This window comes from Terrapene carolina, unplaced genomic scaffold (assembly GCF_002925995.2).
Source record: "Terrapene carolina triunguis isolate 2854851 unplaced genomic scaffold, T_m_triunguis-2.0 Scaffold192, whole genome shotgun sequence".
NCBI lineage: Eukaryota > Metazoa > Chordata > Testudines > Emydidae > Terrapene > Terrapene triunguis.
Genome location: NW_020664543.1, coordinates 6887011 through 6908366, shown reverse-complemented (window position 1 = coordinate 6908366; position 21356 = coordinate 6887011). Strand labels below are relative to the sequence as shown.

The window sequence follows — 21356 nt, the reverse complement described above, 5'->3', positions numbered from 1 at the left end:
TGAATGTTGTGAAATTGTGTTTAACTCAAAAATGTTCAGTGTACATGTATAATTTATTGAAAAGGGATTCGTTATAAGGAGAGGTAAATAGAGAGGGAAGCAGGCAGGGAATGCCTGTGTTCTAGGCCTGATCCTGATTGCTATGTCCCCTTGAGCCAGGGTATCTCTCTCTGTGTGCTTCCAATTTCCCATTTTTAAAATGGGGATAATACCACCTACTTCATGGAGTGATGTTTGTATTTGTGAATGGTATTTGTTAATATTTGTAAATTGATATGAAGACTTACTAAAAATGTGTCAAGCATTATTGAATATTGTAATACGTATATCATAATCAGTCCTCTTAATAGCCCCCTAATTTATAGCATGCCACACTTATCAGTATATCTCAAAATATCTCATACACATATGTGAGCACGTTTACTCAGATACACAAAGAAACAGTCTTTTATGTATGGAAAATGTCTTTTATCAGCTGCTGTATCAAGTTATTTTTGCAGTCTCTTGGATATGACACTAAAAGAGACTTACTGCAAATAATGAACAACTCCTGAATCCTTCAATTCTTTGGTACCTCAGTATATTTATTGGGAACAGGCATTGGCCATGAGTTCATTTTAGTAACTGAATAAGTATTTTATTACAGTAAACATTTGGTGCCAATATAACGTACAAATTAAATGAATTGGATTCCATAACAACATTATAAAGGCTTTATCTGAGCAACTGACTTGTTTGTTCTTGAAAGGGACTACAAATAAAGAATATATATATATATATGTTTCCTGGTATTAGTCTTGAAAGTTTCTTTTTTGGGCTCTGTCTTACATGCAGGCTGTCTATATTGTCATTGATCATAGTGTTGTTTGTTTCTGACAGGTATGAAGTAGCTCAAGATACATTATCCTCAATAGCAATTTTTTCTTTAAACTGTTTGTTTTGCTTCATATTATAAAAACTTTATTCTATAGAAATCTAGTGCGAGTATTGTTCCAGTTTGGGCCTGGGGGCAGAGGTCACACTTTACTTTGTTTGAAACATGTATATTTTGAAAGCTTTGATACATTATAGAATTTACTGTCCTGACTGATGACAGCTTTGCTTTTATAACTCTTGTTTCTCTGGACCACCAGAGAACTGCAGTTGCTCTAGGCTGTTGAATAACAACAGGAGTGTGCACCAATTTATTCTTAACAATGACCTATTCTTTTAGAACCAGATGGTCAAAGAACTGGAGGCCCGTGTCCAGCAGCTGACTGTAGAGGCTGAAAGTAGTAATTTACAGCGTCAGAAATTATCTCAAGAAAAGACTGATCTAGAGCAATGCTACCAAGCAGTATGCACTGAACTGCAGGAGGTGAAATCAAGGTAATTAATAAAGTAGTCAGAGTTTAAACCAAAGCAATTCCAAAACTAAACATCACTCTCTGTCTTCAAGAAAATCAGTGCTCAATAATTCAACCTTAGGAAATTGTCATGAAAATTTACCAACCCAGGTGCAAAAACCACTGTTCGACACTCACCAAGATGTTGATCACAAAAAAAACAAATATATTTTACATTGTACAATTTTATTTTACATTTTATCGAGTGAGAGGACTAGGTGGGTGTGTAGAATTTTGCAGAAGCTTCAAAAGTTACATAAAGCAAATAAAGTGCCAAAATTTGAAGCCAATTTCCATTTTATTTTTTCTTTATTATTACTTGTAGGTGCAACTCCCTTCAGAAAGAGAAGGATCGCATAATACAAGATTATGGACAGAATATTCAACAACAACAAAACAAATATGATATTGACATAAATTTTATGAAACAGGAACATGCTCTCTCAGCAGCTAAGGTATGTTTACAGACATACAACCTCCCAGGAATAATGGGCATAAAAATGCTTGCCTACCAATTACGTATATAAGGGGACACACTTTCAAAATGGTCTGTAAGGCTTCAATCGTGCAAATATTAAGGCACGTGAATAACTTTACTCAAAGGAGCTACTCGCTTGCTGTGATGGCTTGGGGGATCTGTCTGTAGAACTTATGAAATTTGATTGATATTGTGAAGTTGTGTTATGAAATTACTGTAATTTTTGAATGCCTCAATATGTACGTGGATTCCACCCCTGCATGTGTGACCATGTCACATCCTCCTAGACCGTATACAGTGGAGGGTTGTTAGAACTCAGTGACCTGTATTCAGGTGAAAACACCTTGGAACATTGGGTTGGACTCAAGCCTACGAAAACTAGTTTTATCCTACCCCTCTGCAGGGAGATAGGAAAATAGGAGCAATGGAAAATAACCAAAATATAGAACAAAGAAAGCCAGGTGTTGGAAAGGGGGGCATATAAAGAGAGGAAGAGCACGGCTAAGAGGAGAGAAGGCAAGCTGGGGAAGAAGACTCCATGAAGGAGAAGTAGTGAAATGTGGGGGCCTGCATGAGGGAGCAGATCCTGTCTGCCTTCCTGAGCCCAGATGGCCCTCCAGGGACTCCCATGGGAAGGATGAACTAACAAAGGGCATTGTGGTTAGGATATGTATTATTTTATATGTGATCTGTACTCTTTTGTGCATTTTATAATTACATAAAAGAGCAGTAATAGGCAAGACTTCTGTGCAAGATGTCTGTCTGTGTTATATACTTTACAACTGCCACATTCCTCCTGAGAGAGTTAAATGGTAAACCATTTAGCGGAGCTCTTGTTTTGGATGTATGAATGTAAGGTTTTAGGTGCCGAAAAACTTGGACATGCAAAGTTTGACACAAAGCTTAGAGAGTTGGATGAGGCCTGTTTGAAAATTTGTTACCAAAAGAATTATGAAGAAAAATATTTTTCTTCAGGTACATATTAAAATATTGTCCTGTTTTTATTCATGAAACGTTTTGTTGCATACATCTTTGAATTGAACCTTTTAAATAATCAGCACAAAAATGTAAGAAATTAGTTTTTTTATAAGTAGCCTTTGTGATAGGTTATCTAGCCTACATCATGTTCAAATAAAATATATATTATAAAAACATAGCAAATTTCAAAAACTGTAGCGTATTCTAAACATGATTAACCTAGAGCAAACATGGCATCCACATTTTGATATGAATTACTGGAATGCTAAGATCTTTGGTAAGAAAATGCTAAATGACTGTCTCCATTTTATTTTCAAATTTCTTAAATCAGCTGCCTGTTTTTTTTGTTTTTTGTTTTTTGTTTTATAATTTTTGACTACAGTCCCATCTGCACTTTTATGGACAAATTAGAAATGAAGTACATATGACCAGTGTTGAAAAAGATTGTCTTTTCCAAATTTATAATTTTTTCTACTTTTTTGATGCAACTTTGAAAAGGGAAAGAGTAACTTATTTCTGTAGAGTAAATAGAGATTACAGGACAAACATTCACTCTTCTATTAAATCCCTACAGGCATCTGATGTGATTGAAGAATTAGAACAGAGTGTGTCTGAATTAAAACAACAGTTACAAGAATCAGAACATCAAAGGCAGCAACAGCTGAGGGTGAGCCCTGAATTTTTCACTCAGGAAAAATGAAGAGCCCTTTTTACTTGTTCCTAAGATTTGTATGAATAGAATGCCAAACTAAGATATATTTTGGAGCTCTTGGAAATCAGAGGAGCCGATCCCTCTACACTTAACAGAGTAGAACTTGTTCTTATTCTTTTGGCTAAGCCTTTTAAAGAAACTTTGTGGCTATTTGTCTTATTTTCCTGTGTGTTGAACTGATATAAAAATGTATATCAATGGATTATAGAGAAGTACAAAGTTGAAAAAAATCCCTGTCTCTGTCTTTCATAGCAGTATCTAAGTTTGTAAAAGTCAGCATAAACTTGTTTCACGATTGTTACAGTGCATCCCTGTTGGAGCCCTGGGTATCTCCTTTTCCCCACATCCCATCATGTTCTATTCTTACTTGGGGAAGTGTAGCCATTTTGATGGCACAGGAGGACTATGTACTACTGTCTTTGGAATCCTTTAACATTTTTATTTGATAGGGTGAATTGTTGTAAAGCAAGGAGAAAGCACTCTTTCTCCCCTCTTGCACTCATCAAGGTCTAACTTCATTGCCTCCCATCTTATTTTAGTCTGGGAAGCTAGGGACTAAGGGCTTGTCTACACAGATACTTACTGTTCAGCAAGCCAGTGTGTAAATCTTCAGCATATTAGCTTGCTGTGCTCTAAATGGCCGTGTGGACAAGCCCTGAGACCTGTAACTGAACCTGTGTCTTCTGACTGGTATTCTGGAGACACCCCACACTAATCAAGTATTAGTAATAATGCTGTGTAATTTTTAGCACTAAAATAAAACATATTAAAATTTTGTCAATTAATGTTTAATTCTGAAATAAAGTTGGACACTTTGGTTGATATGGACCATACTGCGCTCTAGTAAAATGTACAGGTTTTGTCTAGGTAAAGGCTGCTTTTGAATGATAGTAATCTGTTTAAAGAAGTAGCGATTCCTTATTAAAAAATCAATTCCTCAATTTGCAGGATCAAGAACACAAATTTCAACAGGAAAAACTTCATTTAGAGCGGATTCATGAAAAAAAGGTAGAGTTTGAAGGAAAAATGAAAATGTTACGTGCACTTTCAGATGTCATAGGCAGCAGCTAATTATTGAAATCCACAAATCCATAAAAAAGTGAATATTGGGTAGAAAGGGGGTAGGTAACTGATGAAACCTAAAAACTTGTCTAGTAGTAAGCAGCTTTTAAACAAGGATTAAGCTGTTAAAATGTTTTCCAGAAGTATAATGTCTGTGGTTCGAAACATATTAATGCCTGCTATTTAATTCACTTAGGGTGAAATTCACCCCAGTGAAGAGGATGCAGACAGGGCCCTATTAGGTACTTCTTTTGTTCTTATTGTGATTTTTCACTCTCTGCTATTGCTTTAGTAGAAGAGAGAGGGAGTTTGAAATTGTTATTGATATTTTAGCATTTCCCCCAACAAATACTTACTGTACCTTTTACCTGTACCCATACATATGCTCTATCAGCTTCGAGAGGTAGTGTTTTGAGAGCAGATTTTTTTTTTTAAAAAATTGTGCTTAGCACTTATAGTGCATATTTAATCTTGCAGCGCTTTGCCAATATGTACACATTTTTATACTTAAACATCAAAAATGTTGACATGAAACAGTCATTCATTGCAAGAGTTAATTATTCCACATGACTTTGTTTTTTTTAATGACTTTGTCTTTAAAGTCAAAGCTGTGTTCAGCTGACGTAGTGATTACTAACAGAATGTATGTATAAAAGTTTACATAATGGACTTGCATGACTTATTTTTTAAGCATTAGTGACAAACTCATGATGTGAATGAATTGAAATACAGCTACAAGTGAACTACTCTTCATTTACTTATAACAAAAGGAACAATGGATCTAAATGATGCATTGTTTGCTAGCTCAATGTTATAGAGGGCAAACAATTTATGAGTTTACCCTGTATAAGCTTTTATAGAGGGTAAAATGGATTTATTTGGGGTTTGGACCCCATTGGGAGTTGGGCATCTGAGTGTTAAAGACAGGAACACTTTTGTTAGTTGCTTTCAGTTAAGTCTGCAGCTTTGGGGCATGTGGTTCAGACCCTGGGTCTGCGTTGGAGCAGACTGGCGTGTCTGGCTCAACAAGACAGGGTGCTGGAGTCCTAAGCTGCCAGGGCAGGAAAGCAGGGGCAGAAGTAGTTTTGGCACATCGGTTGGCAGTTCCCAAAGGGGTTTCTGTGATCCAGCCCGTCACAGTGAAAGCTTATGCTCAAATAAATTTGTTAGTCTCTAAGGTGCCACAAGTACTCCTCGTTCTTTCAGATCACTATAGTGACACTAGGGCTTGTCTTCACAGCCCTACAGTTCAGTACAGAGGTGTGAATTGCAGTGTGCAGTAGCATGGTGTCTTGTAACTGCAATGTGCAGACCCCGTGGATGTGTGTCTAAAACATACCTCATTCGTGTTAACGTAGTCCTAAAAGGTGCTACCCCTTTTAGGACTATATTAATGCAAAACAGATACTTTTTAATTCACACCTAGTTCGCATTAAGCTAGTCCTAATGCCCCTGTAGTCCAGACTGTGGGGCTATGTAGACGTGCCCAAAGTTCAAATCCTGTCTTGCATCACAAGTGGAAATGTTTCAGTGTTATCCTAGACTCCATTTTCATGTGCAAAAAAACCCCATAATTCAGTCTGGCAAAGTTAGCTAGTGAAGAAGGAGCCAAGAATTTAATAATAAGAATGTTGAAGGTCAAAATCGAGGGTGGGTTGGCATAATTTGGACAGTATCTGGCTACAGAATGTTTATGCTGGAATTACAAGAGTCTTTGGCTGCACCCGATAACTCCTTCCAGTAGGGGAGAGTGAGAGACTGAGGGTGATAAACAAGATGTCATTGTGAGAGGAGTAGCCATGTTGGATCTATATTTTTTCTCTGTCTAATCTAATCTAGAGATTCTGTCCTGACTGAGTATGCTCAAACCTCTTGTAGCTCCTAGTACTAACTAGACTGGTCATGCACTATCCCCAGAGTGATTGAGCTTGCTCAATCCACTCATAGCTCCTATGTGTGACAGGACGGGACTATGCCATCCCTAAAAGGTGACTGAGCATATAGTTCAGGGCTACAGTGGCAAAGCTGAACTTTTCCTGTAAGGGATGGGTCTGGGCACCAGAACTGAGAGCAGAGAGTCTGTCTCTCCTGTGCTCTTATCCCCCCTGCAAGGCAGTATGGAGGAGAAAGTTGTATGATTCAAATTCAGAGGGTACAAGACCTGGATTTAGGGCATTCTGGGGGAGGCTAAGGGAATAGATTGGAACACGGAGTCGGGGGGTGGGGTTAAGACTGGCATTGGAGGCTGGCAGGGAGACAGTTTGGGAGCTGGGGATGGAGACTGGGAATGGCAAGGCAAGGAGACTAGGTGTGGGAGTTAGGGAGGGAAAAGACTGGGGAACCAGAGGGCCAGTGATCTGGGAGAAACAGGTTGGATGAGGAGCTAAGGGGGAGACTGGGACTAGGAACCAATAGGGTGGGAGAAGCGGAGAGAAGGAGCTGGGATGTGGGGGAGAACTGGGTATTAGCTGGACAAAGAGACTGGGTTAAGGAACCTGGGGGGGGGGCGAAGATGACATAGAGATTGGATGAAAAGCCTGTGAAGGGAGATGGGGACAGGGACCGTGGGCAGGGGGAGAGCCAGAATGGACAATTCAGGAGGGAACTGGGACTGGCTGGACAAGAAGACTGGAAACAAGGAGTGGGGCGGGGAAGACTGGAGACAGGAATTGGGAGAGGAGGAGATGGGGACGGGGGCGTGCAGGGGTGGACTAAGACTTGCTGAGCAAATAGACTGGCAGTTGGATCAGAAGCGTGGACAATGGAGACTGAGCCTGGCTAGGTGAGGAGAATGGGACTGGGATGAGGAGCCAGTGGTGTAGTATGGACTGGGACTGGTTAGAGGGGATGGGGCAGAAGGGATCAGGTTTAGGAGGAAAGGCTTAGATGAGCCTGGAATGGAGCCCGAGTTCTCTGAGTCTCAGCATTCCACTGTTGTCAGCAAATATGTCTGGAAACCCACTGGCAAAGTGTCTCATCCCAGGCAGCTTCAATTCTAAGGAATGGAGCTGGAAGAGGCTGCACATGGCCTGGGCTCCAGGTAAAATCCCTAGAGCTAGGGGATGTAGGCCAGTCAGCACCCCTCTCCCACAACTGGCCAGTGGGTGCCAGAGACTCCAAGAGGGTGGGAGGAGCTTCAATGAGTGTGTGTTTCTCTCTTGCTGTGGGGCTGTCCCTCTTCACCCCTGGCCCCATCAAGTTCCCCCGCCTGTTGTGGTGGGTGGGTGGCATTTCTAGAATGGCCTAACTTTAGAGTGCTTGACTTTGCAACATTAATAATATTGTAATGAAGTTATTTGCATGTAATAAACGAGTCGTGTTTTTAAATGGCACACATGATTTTCTTTAAAAATATTAATGATTACCAAAACAATTGTCATTGCTACAAGAACAATTCAAGTCTAAACTGATGCAGAACCAGGTCAAAATATATGTGCGCACATATGCATATATATATATATATATATATATACACACACACACACACACACACATTTGAAATGGAATTATTACTTCCTAGCCTGTTCATATATTTTACTCTCTCTTCAGTTCAGCTTTCTTTTGTCTTTCTATCTCTGTAATATCTCTTGAGAGCTTCAGGTCAAGAACAACTATTGTCATCCCATCCCTTAGGGAATATGCCCTTTGACTCCTGAAATAGATAAGATAAAGCTTATTTCAGGATGGATTATATAACTATGTGATAATAAACAAGATGGGAAAAACTTTTGTTTTGATAGAGATCAGTACAGGTGTCCACATGTTCAGAAGCATTGATGTAACTGTGTACTGTGAAAATCTTTGAGATGAGACAAAAAAATACATGTGAACCATGTTATTTACATACGCCCATAAAATAGAGGACTGATTCGCCTATAAAATACTAAAAACAATAGCCTGTTTTTGAGTAAAGGAAGCATGCATTATGAGGTATAATCTGTTCGCTTAAATACTTACCAGTATCTAATAACCTTTATTGATCTATGGTGACTATTCCCTGTTAAGATCGTTGAACATCAAACAAATAATAAGTAATAACCCTAAATGTCACTGTTTGATTAAGGATACTTATCTACTAAATCAGGAACCAGTTAGGCTAAATGGTTTTACAAGTAAAGGAAACACCTGCTTTTTACAAATAATCTCCTTGTATTCCAAACAGGCAGCTAAGTGTAGTAACTGTGATACAATATTATCAAGAGTAGTTCTTGTAACAGCTGTTATACATATATAATATGCTAGGACAGTAAATACTGACTTCTGACCACCCTAATGGAAAATCCCTCTGTCTCTGAGAATGTTCCAAACCAGCTAAATACCCCGACTTCCACACAGTTAGCTTCTGTACTGAAACTTTCTACCAGTGAGTCTTTTTAACTGTGTTTTTCATTTCTTGTTTTTCATCTGAGATATCAGTATGCTATGTTGGAGTGTGTCAGTTGCATCTTGTTATAGACATTCAAGGTCATTGATACTAATACAGATTCTTGTCTAGATGTTTTCTAGAGATATGATTTCTGATCATATTGTGCAAATACTTTTGCAATATGAAATCAGCTAAAATGTACTGGATTCCTGTGGTTCACATTGTAGAAGTTTATAGGGTGTGAGGGTTTATTGAATTTTCTTTTTTTTTCCCTTGAGGCATCTGTAGAACTACAGAGTGCTTTGTGGAGCCAGAGCTGTGACTTCCCATCATTTGTACATGTTCACAACACTTTTTAGCTGATGGCACATGTATTGCTTCTAAATGTTCTCAATGCCACTCTAGACTTCTGTACTTCATAAACCAAATTTTCTTTGTTTGCTCCATCTGTTCTTTTTCTCTCTCTGATGTAATTTCATCACACTCACTACTTTGAAATTAACAAATATTTAATGCCCACTTTATCCTAATATCAATTCTTATATACTATCAATAAAATCATAATTTATGCAGAACCATGCAATCTCTTCAATTAGGTATGCATAAAATTGTGCACCTATTTCCTCAGCCTCTGAGAACATTCATATTAATCAAACATCATGCTGCAAATAATTGGGTGCTAGAAGACCACTCCCTAAATTTACCACTACTCTTTGTCACAAAGAAAATATAGATATGAGGGTAACATCTCTACACTATTACCTCACAATGCTCAAAAAAAAGAAAAAATCCTTGACACCTAACCTGCTTTAGGCAAAAACCAGTGTGAACAGATAGATGTGCTTTGTACCATGCCTGGAAGGTTGACAAACTCTGAAACTCACTTCCCCCTGTTGGTCCAACAGAATCAGAGCAAAGAACCCTCCGCAGATTAAAACTTGCTACTAGCCACCTGACACTAAAAGGTAGGGCATGTTAGAAACAGCCTAGGAGCTCGGAAATGGTTTACAGGGAGAGAGGTGATCTCAGATAGCTAGGATCTATACCATGTAAGGCCTTACAAGAACAAAATTGTCAGCTTGAATTGCACCCAGAAGTCAGTAGTCTTTTTTTTTAATCATTATTATTTACTACTTCTATTATACTAGCATCCAAAATGTGCTGGGTGCTGTGCAAACATTTAAAGCAGACGTTGCCTCAAAGAGTTTATAATCTAAATAGATTTAAAAAAAGAGAAAAAAGATGAAATTAGGAGAAATGGGACCTTTAAAATAGATTAAGCATGTGTGACTGTACACATCTTCTGGAATCTGTACATGTGAGGGGGGCAAGGGTGTTTGTTTTGTGTGTGTATGTACATATTTATGTATGGTTATGTATATATATTGGCTGACTGAGGAGTTATATTTATGTTAAAGATTCTGTAAACTATTATGGGTGTGCATTTGTTTGGGTGTTAAGGTTAGATGCACAGTTCACATACACTGCAAAATTACAGTACCCAAGAATTTCAAAATGAGAACAGATTAATAAACCTTGACTTATCTTGTGCTTGTTGAAGCATGTAGCTAAGACTATATGCAGTCTTTCTCACATGCTTGTTGAATCACTCTCACTTTTTATTTCAATGAGGGTGAAGAATTCTAGAGTAGTGCAGTTCTCTTCTTCCTCTGTAGCTTTTCTTTCCACGGGGGCAACTGCTCTTGGATGCCATAGTATCTGAATGTATATTATACTGTGGCTAGTATGCTTAAGTAGCTTTAACCCATTTAATTGTATTTTTAAAAAATGCTTTGTGTGAGATATGGTTCAGACAAATCTGTATCTCTTATCTACCCTTTATTTCATGATCTCTCAGTATCCTCATACTGGCAATTGATACTAAAGAAAAAACTAGTTATTTTTAATACAGTTATTGTATTTTTAACACTAGAAGTTTAACATTTCTTTGGACAGGAAGAAAAATCACACTAGTTGAGAAGGTTATATTCTGATAGTCTCCGCCTGCTGCTAATTTTGTACCTAAACTTTGTTTGAACTGTGGAAACATCACATTACATATGTTGATTATATTTCAACAACTTCTTATCTAAACCTATGCGAAACTAATTTATTATGTTCAAAATTGATATAATGCTTAATCATTCTGTTGGTCACATGCTATAGTAGCTAAAATGTAAAATTTTTCTTTGAAATGGTAGATTCATGGCTTCCAAAATGACCTTGATAAAGAGAGAGGGGATGCTCAAAAGAAAATTCGCAAACTGGAAGAGGCTTTGAAGTAAGTGAAACGTGATAAAGAATAATTTCTTTCTTTAAATGTCTCAATGTTTTTATTCAAATTCAGTAAGTAGACCATATGCTTTGTGTTTTATAACAGCACTCCTATAGTTTAGTTTGGGTCAACTTTCCATTATAAAACCTTATTTTTAGGGTTTTATTAGTCAGCTGTAAAAATTTAAAAAAAAAATCCGTTCATCTGGTTTTAAGTGATAGGAATGTAACAAAATAGAAGTTAGTGGTTTCAGATGCTCTTTTCCCCTTAAGTAACTCAAACCAGCTTCAGTTTAGAACTGACATGTTTGCAGACCATTATTCCTTACTGAAGATTAGTTGTTGTGGACATTCATTAGGGGAATCAGGTTACAATTGAAATATTCATGTATTGTTGTTATTTATTTGTATTGTGGTAGTTCCTAAAGTTGTGCCCCCCGGTACTGTACAAACAGGATTCAGTGGTTAAGATGCTAGCTTGAGACTCAGGAGACCTGGATTCAATTCCCTGTATCATTACAGATTTCCTTTGTGACCTTGAGCAAGTCACTTAGTCTCTGTGCCTCAGTTCCCCATCTGTAAAGTGGGGATAATAGTACCCTGGGGAATTTCCTTACCCTCCAGACCTGTTGTGAGGATAAATATATTAATGATTGGGAAGTGCTCAGATATTGCAGTGATGAGCATTATATAAATATATAAGATCGAAATATATAAAGAAGAGACAGTTCCTGTCCCAAAGAGAGTACAATCTAAGTATAAGTTGAAACACAACAGGCGGATACAACAAATAGACTGGGGGAGTTCGAGGAACAATACCAATCTGCATGATAGCAGCCGTCATGCCACATCATCTTCCATTCTGTTGTTGAGTTTGTAGTAGGCATTATGATAGAGGAGAGTTGGAAGGAGGGATTCGAAGAAGGAAAATGTGGTACCTTTGTACATTTCTGTATGGAGTTCCTCCCATTCAAAAGAGGAATCATGGGAGAAAGTGTGAAGGTCCTTGTTGGAAAATTTTACAAATTGGCGGGCCAGGCAGGCATAAATTGCACAGCAGGTGCAGGTATTGACGTCTTGATACTGTATAAGATATTACAGGTAGGGCAGGGATATGCTGTGAAATCCTTAAAATGAAGCCTGATAATATGTGTTAGCTATGGTGGAGATTGGAGAGCCAGTGGAGGGTTATCAAAGCACTGGCCCAGGAAAATAATCTGTGCAGCAGCATTTTGGAAGGAAATAAGTGCTCAAGATGGAATTTGTTGCGGCCAGAGAGGAGGAGGTTGCAATAGTCAAGATGATGAGGTTAACTTATCCATTTTATTTCACAAAAAGTAACTACTGGAAATACACACTAACATTTTCAGGGAAGAATCATAAGAATTTGTATCACTTAGATTTAAAAAGGCTGATTTGGATCTAAGATGCTGTATTTGAGCTCATTTTGTGTCATATTGCATCTAGTAAGTGATTTTCCAGAATTTGTGCCTTGTATCTGGAGGCAGAATCTGGGTTTAAAACATACATTTCAATTGTTTTGACATAATACATCTCATGTGACAGCTTTTCACAGTCTAAGTAGCCCATTGTGTCAATGATTAATGAACAAAGTAGACTGCCTAGTCTAGTGTGGTGTAAACCTTTGTAGTGTCTGATCTAAAGTGTAGAGTCTAAGCACAGGGGGCCAAAATTAAAGACAGAGGCCTGGATTCTAATCTTAGATGTGTAGTTTGAAATGCTACGTGTCCTGAAAATTCACTGTCATGCTAATTCAGTAGTGAATTTTTCAAGCTATGTGAAGACACGTGCTGTACATCTGAGTTTAGAATTTAATGTGGGAGTCCATTTTTCAAAATTGAGCAGTTTAATGGGCTGTTTAAATCTGATAACTGGATTCTCAAATCAACACTTAAGAACATAAATAGCCCTTTTATTACACCTAAGTGGTAATTTGAACATTCCAACATATTGAGATATCCAGTTTTGAAAGCTTTGACATGTAATGTTAATTTAGGGCCAGTCATTTTTAATAGTGTTGAGTAGTACCTTAATCTGTAAATAATCCCATTGATTTAAAAGATAAAGAGAACTGGATAAATTTGAAATCTTTCATAGATGTGTTTGCCACAAGGAGCATTGCAAAGCATCCTCAGTTTTGCTTCAGATTGAGAGGACAGAGACTGTATCTGATGCATTCTATTGGACTGAAGCAAAGATCTCCTTCGTACTTCTCCACTAATTCCATTATTTTTATTGGTGATCAGAAAAATCAGATTAGACCAGTATCCTTCTGAGTACTCTAGATTTGACAGGCCAGTGATGGTACTGAGATCTTCTGGAGCTGTCATGAGAAAGCCCCCATATCTTCTTATAAATATAATTTATATTGACACCCAAAGATCCCCAGTTAGGACTGGAGATCCATTGTTTTGGACTTCGTACAAACATAGATAAGAGATAATCCCTGCTCCAGAGAGTTTACAATCTAAATCATCATCTAACAGTGTCACCTCACCTCCTTATGCACAGTTCTTCTTCGAGTGACTATACATGTGGATTCCAATCTTGGTGTTGGTGAGCCCAGCACAGGGTCATTGAAAACTTTTTCCCCTCAGAGGTACCCATTGGGTGGCTCAAGCTCCCATTGCTGCCGTGCATCACTGCATGAAGGTGGAAAGGGCAGAACCTCCCCTAAGCCCCCTCAGTTCCTTCTTACTGCCTGTGACGGTCGTTGGAACTCTGTTCAGTACCAAAACAGTTCTGTCTCGATCCCAGCATTTGTAAATATAGTGTGTGTTTATATAATTAGTTTAGTCTTCAATATACTTAGGATAGTAAGCTTTAGTTGTGTTTAAAAGAAAAAAAAGATTTTTGGACTTGTTTTCCTGTTTGCAAGCTAGACATGGAGCAAGATTTGGGCGAGCTGACCTTCAGTCCCTGTTCAGAAAGGCTCTGATCCCGTCATCTGTTTTCATGACTTGTGAGTCACCAGGAGTGGAATGCACATGTGCAATCACTCAAAGAAGAAAAAATAATTACCGACCTGTTCCATAACTGTTATTCTTCGAGATGTGTTGCACGTGTCTGCTCCACGATCTGCCCTCCTACCCCTCGGCATTGGAGTTTTCTGTCTAAAAGGACCCGGTGGTGGTTGGAGGTGACTCCACCCTTTATAGCTGCATGCAGTGTGAGCTGCCCCAATGGGTACCGCGGAGGGAGAAAAATTCTGACAACTGTTCTAGAGGCGCACACACACACCTACAGTATAATGGACATGTAGAAAACATCTCGAAAAGTAGGTTACAGAACAGTTCAGTCACTTTTTTTCCCCTAGCAATGGAAAAGAACTTATCTCTATGGGCAACAGATAATCTGTCTCCAGGTGTTCCCCAATTTTATCTATTCTGGACTATTTATTATATCTGAAGTCTGAGCTTTTCCTTGTCACCATTCAAAGTGATCTATCGACATCTCAACGTACTGTTTTCAGTTGGCAATTGAAAATTCTTCAGCCATTCCACTATTGTAAGATTCCTCAAAGGACTAGTTAAGATATCTCCACTAGTGAGAAAACCTGTCGTGAACTGGAATCTTGGTCCTGACAAAGTTAATGGATGTTCCTTTTGAATAACTGGGAGAGTGCTTTTTAATTTAACCTGTTGCTAAAGACATTTACAATTAAAAATTTCAGGTCATGTCAGACTTGATCATCCACATAAAGAGATAACCGCTCACCATGGCCCACACGTGCCTGCGACTGATGGGCCACATGGCCGCGTGCACCTATGTGGTAAGCCATGGCTGGCTTCATCTGAGGCCCCTGCAAGCGTGGCTGGCCTCGGTTTACGTTCCCAGCAGCCACCCCCTGGACCGAGTGGTTGCGGTGCCGAGCCACATTCTCTCGTCTCTGGACTGGTGGCGGGATCCCAAGTCAGTGCTGCAGGGAGTCCCCTTCACGACCCCGGCGCCCTCGCTCACCTTGGTCTCAGACGTGTCTGATCTGGGCTGGGGAGCCCATCTGAGCAAGTTCGACACCCAGGACTGTTGGCTGCAACACGACCTAACCCTTCAAATCAATGTCTGGGAACTCAGAGCAGTTCGCCTGGTGCGCCTCGCTTTCTTGCCTCACCTGGAAGGCAAGGTGGTGCAGGTCCTGACGGACAATACTGCCGCAATGTGCTACATCAACAGGCAGGGCGGCGCCAGGTCTTTGGCCTTTTGTCGGGAAGTGCTCAGCCTCTGGGACTTTTGTGTGCGGCACGCCATTCATTTGGGGGCCGCCCACCTGCCCAGAACTAAGAACGTCCTGGTGGATCGCCCAGCAGATCCTTCTCATCTCGCCACGAATGCTCACTCCATCCAGAGGTGGTCAGCCTAATTTTCCGCAGGTGAGGAACTCCCCAGGAAGTGCCACGTGTTCTGTTCTCTGCTGGGCAGGGATAAGGGTTCTGTGTCAGACACCTTCCTGATTCCATGGTTGGGAGTGCTGATGTACGCCTTCCCACCGGTGCTGTTAACCCACAGAATCCTGCTCAAGGTGAAGCAGGACAGAGGAACGGTCATCCTTGTAGCCCCGGCATGGCCTCATAAGCACTGGTTCACCATGCTCCTGAGTCTTTCGGTAGCCATCCAGTTGCAGCTGCCTCTTTAGCTGGATTTGCTGTCCCACAATCATGGGAATCTGCTGCATCCGAACCTGGCGGCGGTGCACTTGACGGTCTGGTTTCCGCGTGGCTGAGTGTGGAAGAACGGCAGTGTTCTGCCGGTGTCCAGCAGGTCCTGCTGGGCAGCAGGAAACCCTCCCCCAGCGCTACTTACGTGGCTAAGTGGAAGCGGTTCATGTGTTGGGCCTTGGCGGAAGAGGCCCCCTTGCAAGAGATCTTGGACTATTTACTGCACCTTAAGCTCCAGGGTCTGTCGCTGTCCTCAGTCAGGGTGCACCTGGTGGCCATTTCGGCTTTCCAGCCTCCGACTCACGGCAGGTCGGTCTTCGCCCATCCCATGACGACGCGGTTCCTGAAAGGTCTGGAGCACCTTTACCCGTATGTCTGGGACCCGGTCCCTCCTTGGGACCTGAACCTTGTGCTGTCCAGGCTCACGAGGCCTTCGTTTGAGCCCCTGGCTTCCTGCTCCCTTCTGCTTCTCTCTTGGAAGGCCTTCTTTTTGGTCGCTATAACTTTGGCCCATAGGGTGTCCGAGATCAGGGCGCTCACATCTGATCCGCCTTATACGATATTCTATAAGGACAAGGTCCAACTGCGTCCGCCCAAGGTCATCTCCCAGTTCCATATCGGTCAGGACATATACCTACCTACCTGTCCTCTGCCCGAAGCCTCGTAATGTGGATGAGGAACGCAGACTGCATACTCTGGATGTCTGGCGGGCACTGTCTTTCTACATAGAGAGGACGAAGCCATTCCGTAAGTCTACACAATTGTTTGTTGCTGTCGTGGACTGGATGAAGGGTTGCCCAGTGTCTACCCAGAGAGTCTCGTTCTGGATCATGGCTAGCATCCGCTACTGGTATGACCTGGCAAAGGTGTCCCCACCAGTGATCATGATGGCTCACTCGACTAGTGCGCAGGCGTCATCGGCGGCCTTCCTTACTCAGGTGCCCATCCAGGAAATCTGCTGCGCAGTGACCTGGTTGTCTGTCCACACGTTCGCTTCGTACTATGCACTGACCCAGCGAGTTCAGGCTGATGCTGGTTTCGGCAGGACAGTACTCCAATCTCCAAGACTGTGAACTCCGAGCCCACCGCCAGGGATTTTGCTTGTGAGTCACCTACCATGGAATTGACATGAGCAAGCACTCGAAGAAGAAAAAACTGTTATCTATTGTTCGTAACTGTTCTTTGAGATGTGTTGCTCATGTCCATTCTATTATCCGCCCTCTTGCCCCTATGTCAGAGTTGTCGGCAAGAAGGAACCGAGAGGGCGCAGGGCCGGTGACGTATGATATACCACGCCCTGAGCACGGCACTCCAGAGGTACTACTGTTAGCGGCCCTACGGGTACCGCTGAGGCAAAAGTCTCCAACGGCTGCGCACGTGGGCGCATGCACACCTACAATGGAATGGACATGAGCAACATATCTCAAAGAACAACAGTTACAAAAGGTAGGTAACCATTTTTTCTCTGAGAGCGTTGCCTGTGTATATTCATGTTATGTCCACTTTCCTCTTTTCCTCTGAGTTTTACTCTCCAAAGGACTCTGGGGTTTAAGAGAAGGAAACAAGGCAGTAGGGGACCACATGGCCTCTAGAAACCTAGCTCCAAATACTTGGCTCTTTGAGGTGGTGCTTTTATAGTTTGAGTGGGGACACTGCTTTTAGAAAGTTTTTGAAGCTTAGCGGTGCCAGGAGTGCATCCTACTAGTGTGAATGTGCAGTGGCATCTCTCTCTCTCGAGGAACTACAGTTACTAGTAAGTAATCTTTCTTTCTCCTTTTTTCAAAGATAACTGAAACAGTGTAGAGAATTGGCACACTCTGCTCTGAAAAGAGACAGATATATTGCATTAACTAAGTTCTTCATTGAGTTTGCATCTTGATCAAATTTTCAGTATACAACAAACCCAGTATTTTCTGGGTGTATGAATGATTTACACACAGCAGATGTAAGTGTGACAAGTTTTGCGTCTTCCTCTTTTGATTATGTAGAATACTATTTCCATATGTTTTAGCCCAATTTAATTTTTGCCCATCTATTTCAAAGTTACAGAAATCATTTTCTTAAAAAAGCCAAGATTATTTTGAAACAAACCAGAAGTTATTTACTAAAAACTGCTCAGTCAAATGTTAGTGTTACTTATGTAGATGGATAGGGGCTTTTTGAAGATGGTTCAGTAAGAATAGGCACAAAGCAGAAGTCTATATGTCTTTATTCAGATAATCTCTTAAGTATTTGGAATAAACAGGGAATATTTCAAAATGCTCAATACATTATTAAACTAGAACTTCCAAGCTTTCGGTTGTCTATACTGTATATCTTTTTGTATTTGTGTGGGGAGCACATTCACTGTAACTATTTTCGCCTAAATGTATTGCAATGGAATTGTTTATTCTTCTTCGAGTACTTGCTCATGGCGATTCCAAGTAGGTGTGGGTGTGCTGCGTTCAGTCGTCAAAAGGTTTTTCCCGTAGCGGTACCCTTCAGGTTGGCCGTGGAGCCCCCTGGTGTCACGCCTTGATGGAGGTGTATATAGGTCCCAGCTGACCCATCACTTCTTCAGTTCCTTCTTACTGCCAGTGAAGGTCATTGGAGCTGCTCTCTTCTCTTGCTATGGCAAGCGATCCCCTACTGGACTTTCTCCTGTTGTATCTGTAAATAGTTAATTTAGGTTTAGTTAGGTTTCAGTATTTTTATAGTTAGTTAAGATAAGTTTCAATTGGGGGTTCCCCCCCCACCGCCACATTCATCCCCTCCCAGGGACCAGGGTATGCCTGGGTCTCAGGGGTTCAAACCATGTGGGTCCTGTCAGAAGCCTATGCTCAGAGGACACCCACCTGACTCCTGTTTGAAGTGTTTGGGGGAAGCCCATCAGACTGATAAGTGTAAAATCTGTATAGGCTTCCGCCCAAGAACTAAAACGGATAGAGACTTTGGCTAAAATTGCTCCTCATGGAGTCAGCCTTCCACCCCCAGCCAGCACAGGCGCCGTCCAACCCCAAGCCCAGCACTTCGGTGTGGAATGTGTTGACCTCTGTAAGAGAGGCTGCGGCGCCGAGAAAGGACTCAGCACTGCCATTCCCTGGCGCCAAAGACTACCTCCAGTGCGAGTGCCCGGCACTGCTCCCATATGCCCGGCACTGCTTCCACAAGAAGACTGACAGAGGTCGCTCTCCCACTAGAGCAGTGGAGCGAGGCTTTGCTAGTGGGATGCATCCTGCGCCAAGACACCCTGCTCCAGCTCCAACAAAGCTGGCACCATCGACTCCGGCCTCTCAGGGAGGTCCGTCGAGTCCGGTTCTTGTGGAATCCCCAGTGCGAGAGAGTCAGGTGGAAGAGTTGGACCTGCCCTTCACCCCGTACACCTTTGAGGTGGCCAGGGACCTTATATCTATGAAAGCACAGTCCCTTGCACTGGCCCTGGCACCACAAAGAAGCATTGTGCATTCTAAAGGCAAGTCAGCTATGATGTGGCACCGTTTGCCCTTGCTTTGGCACCACTCCCTGGCACCATCTCGCTCTGCACCGCCTTGGTCACCAACATCGGAATCATCGTCGGACTCAGAGGTGGAGTCATACAAATCTAGGCAGAACCCCCACTGCTCTCGGCACCGATCGAGACAGGAGGAGGGGCAGCCATTGCCTATGATGCCGTGGCCACCACAGTGGCAGGCACCGGCTCAAAGGCCCTTTTGGACCCGATGGGCCTACCACCAAGTCCAGGGTGCAGGGTCCAGATCACTATCAGTAGTAGCAGAGGCACAGGCCCCTCCATCATCATCTGTAGCCTGGGAGCCTCTGCGAAGCCACGAGATTGGTGCCAAGGCCGGCACAAAGGCTGCAGTGGTGACCGGTATGGGGCCGGAAGCCGGTGCCTCTCCTGGCACCTTGGAAGGTGCATCATGCAGGGTGATCTCCGCGAGCCAGAGGGACAGGAGGATCCGGTGCCCCCACGGGCATCCTCCTTATCCTCCCCTGATGAGGCAGTGGCTGGCACATCTACCACACTGCCGGCCATGGGCAACAGAGCTCACCAGGAGTTGCTGCCTGTGAAGGTGTTCCCATATGGCCCCTCATTTACTGGGTAACATAAAGAGCTACAAAGCTCTTACGGGTGAAAGGTATAGCTTTGGAAAGTGATGTGATGCATCTGATGAAGTGGGTTTTAGCCCACAAAAGCTTATGCCCAAATAAATTTGTTAGTCTCTAAGGTGCCACAAGGTCTCCTCGTTGGTTTTGGTGATACTATTGTGTCTTCTTGTCTCTATAGGTAGCCTGTAGTAATAAGTATGAAAGATGGTGTGAAACTGTGGTTGGATAACATACAAGTAAGAGATGTAAAACTCTTATCATGACTATTGTTATGATCCAGTACTCAGGCTTCAATATATTTCTGGAGAAACAAGTGCCCGTGAGAGTGAGTGGTGGGATAGATTGAGCACATGCCCTGAATTGAGGAAAGCTCATTCATTGTTAAGTCTTCAAGGCTCAGTGAGTACTCCACTTCCGCAAATTCAAGCCACTCCTTGACTCTTGATATCTCACATAATATTTGTTTTAGATTTTTAAAAATATTAGGAAGTGTGAACCTTTTTTTAAAACTGCCAGAGAGTCCTTTCCTTATATTTACTCGATCATTTGTAAAAATCAGTAACTTACAATGGGGTCTCCCAGCTCTCAGTACAAATCAGCAAGATCCAACTGTTATATTAGACTTCTATATGAGAAATGTTTTGTTTTGCTGTGTTTCTTTGAGTATTTTTGTAATGAAAGTAAGTAATTACAAGCTAGTCCCTTGAAAGAGAGAGAGAGTAAACCTTTATAAAACAACCCTATCTCCCCCTGTGACAGGAAAAAAAAATAATTCACCCTCTTCAATAGAAACCATGCCTTGTGGAATTGCAGCTCAGAACACAGTAGGTGTGTCAGTGGTTTCTCATAGAGTTCTTTGATCTGGATGCACTTTGATTCTGAAATGGCCACAGGATTACATCTTAAGTAGCTAGTCAACTGGAAATGCATAGAAAAGGAAATGGTAGGCATTTGGGGATCTTTTAGTGGTGTGACAGCAGGCAGTGTTGTTGCAGTTTCAAACACATCCAGGTAGATTCATGGTAAAAGTGATTTGAGACAGAGTGTGGAGTAGTAAACTTCTGCAAATCTAAAGATATAGTACACTTTAAATAAGGCTGCCATAGTTTTAATGCAGTTTTCTACTGAGTTCAAATTTACATCATACTTCACTCAAATTGTTTTCATGGATTTACACTAAATACCTGAGGTCAGAAACATACATTTGCAAAGGGTTTGCTCTGTAATATTTAAAACTGCTACAGGTGTCTTGGTAATCCTAATTTATAGGTAATACAGGCACTACTTGTCAGCCATCTCCTTCTAGCTGAAATTGATAGGGAAGAAAGGAAGAAAA

At 41.6% G+C, this 21356-nt stretch overlaps 1 protein-coding gene across 1 annotated transcript in view; it reads left to right on the top strand.

Moving 5' to 3' along the window:
* CEP112 (centrosomal protein 112) overlaps nt 1–21356 on the top strand; it is a 297346-nt gene that overhangs the window by 85048 nt on the left and 190942 nt on the right. Inside the window, exons 13-17 of the mRNA XM_029912219.1 lie at nt 1214–1368; nt 1711–1840; nt 3416–3508; nt 4502–4561; nt 11183–11262. Of these exons, the coding sequence (XP_029768079.1) occupies nt 1214–1368; nt 1711–1840; nt 3416–3508; nt 4502–4561; nt 11183–11262 (518 nt within the window). The remainder of the gene's footprint in view (nt 1–1213; nt 1369–1710; nt 1841–3415; nt 3509–4501; nt 4562–11182; nt 11263–21356) is intronic.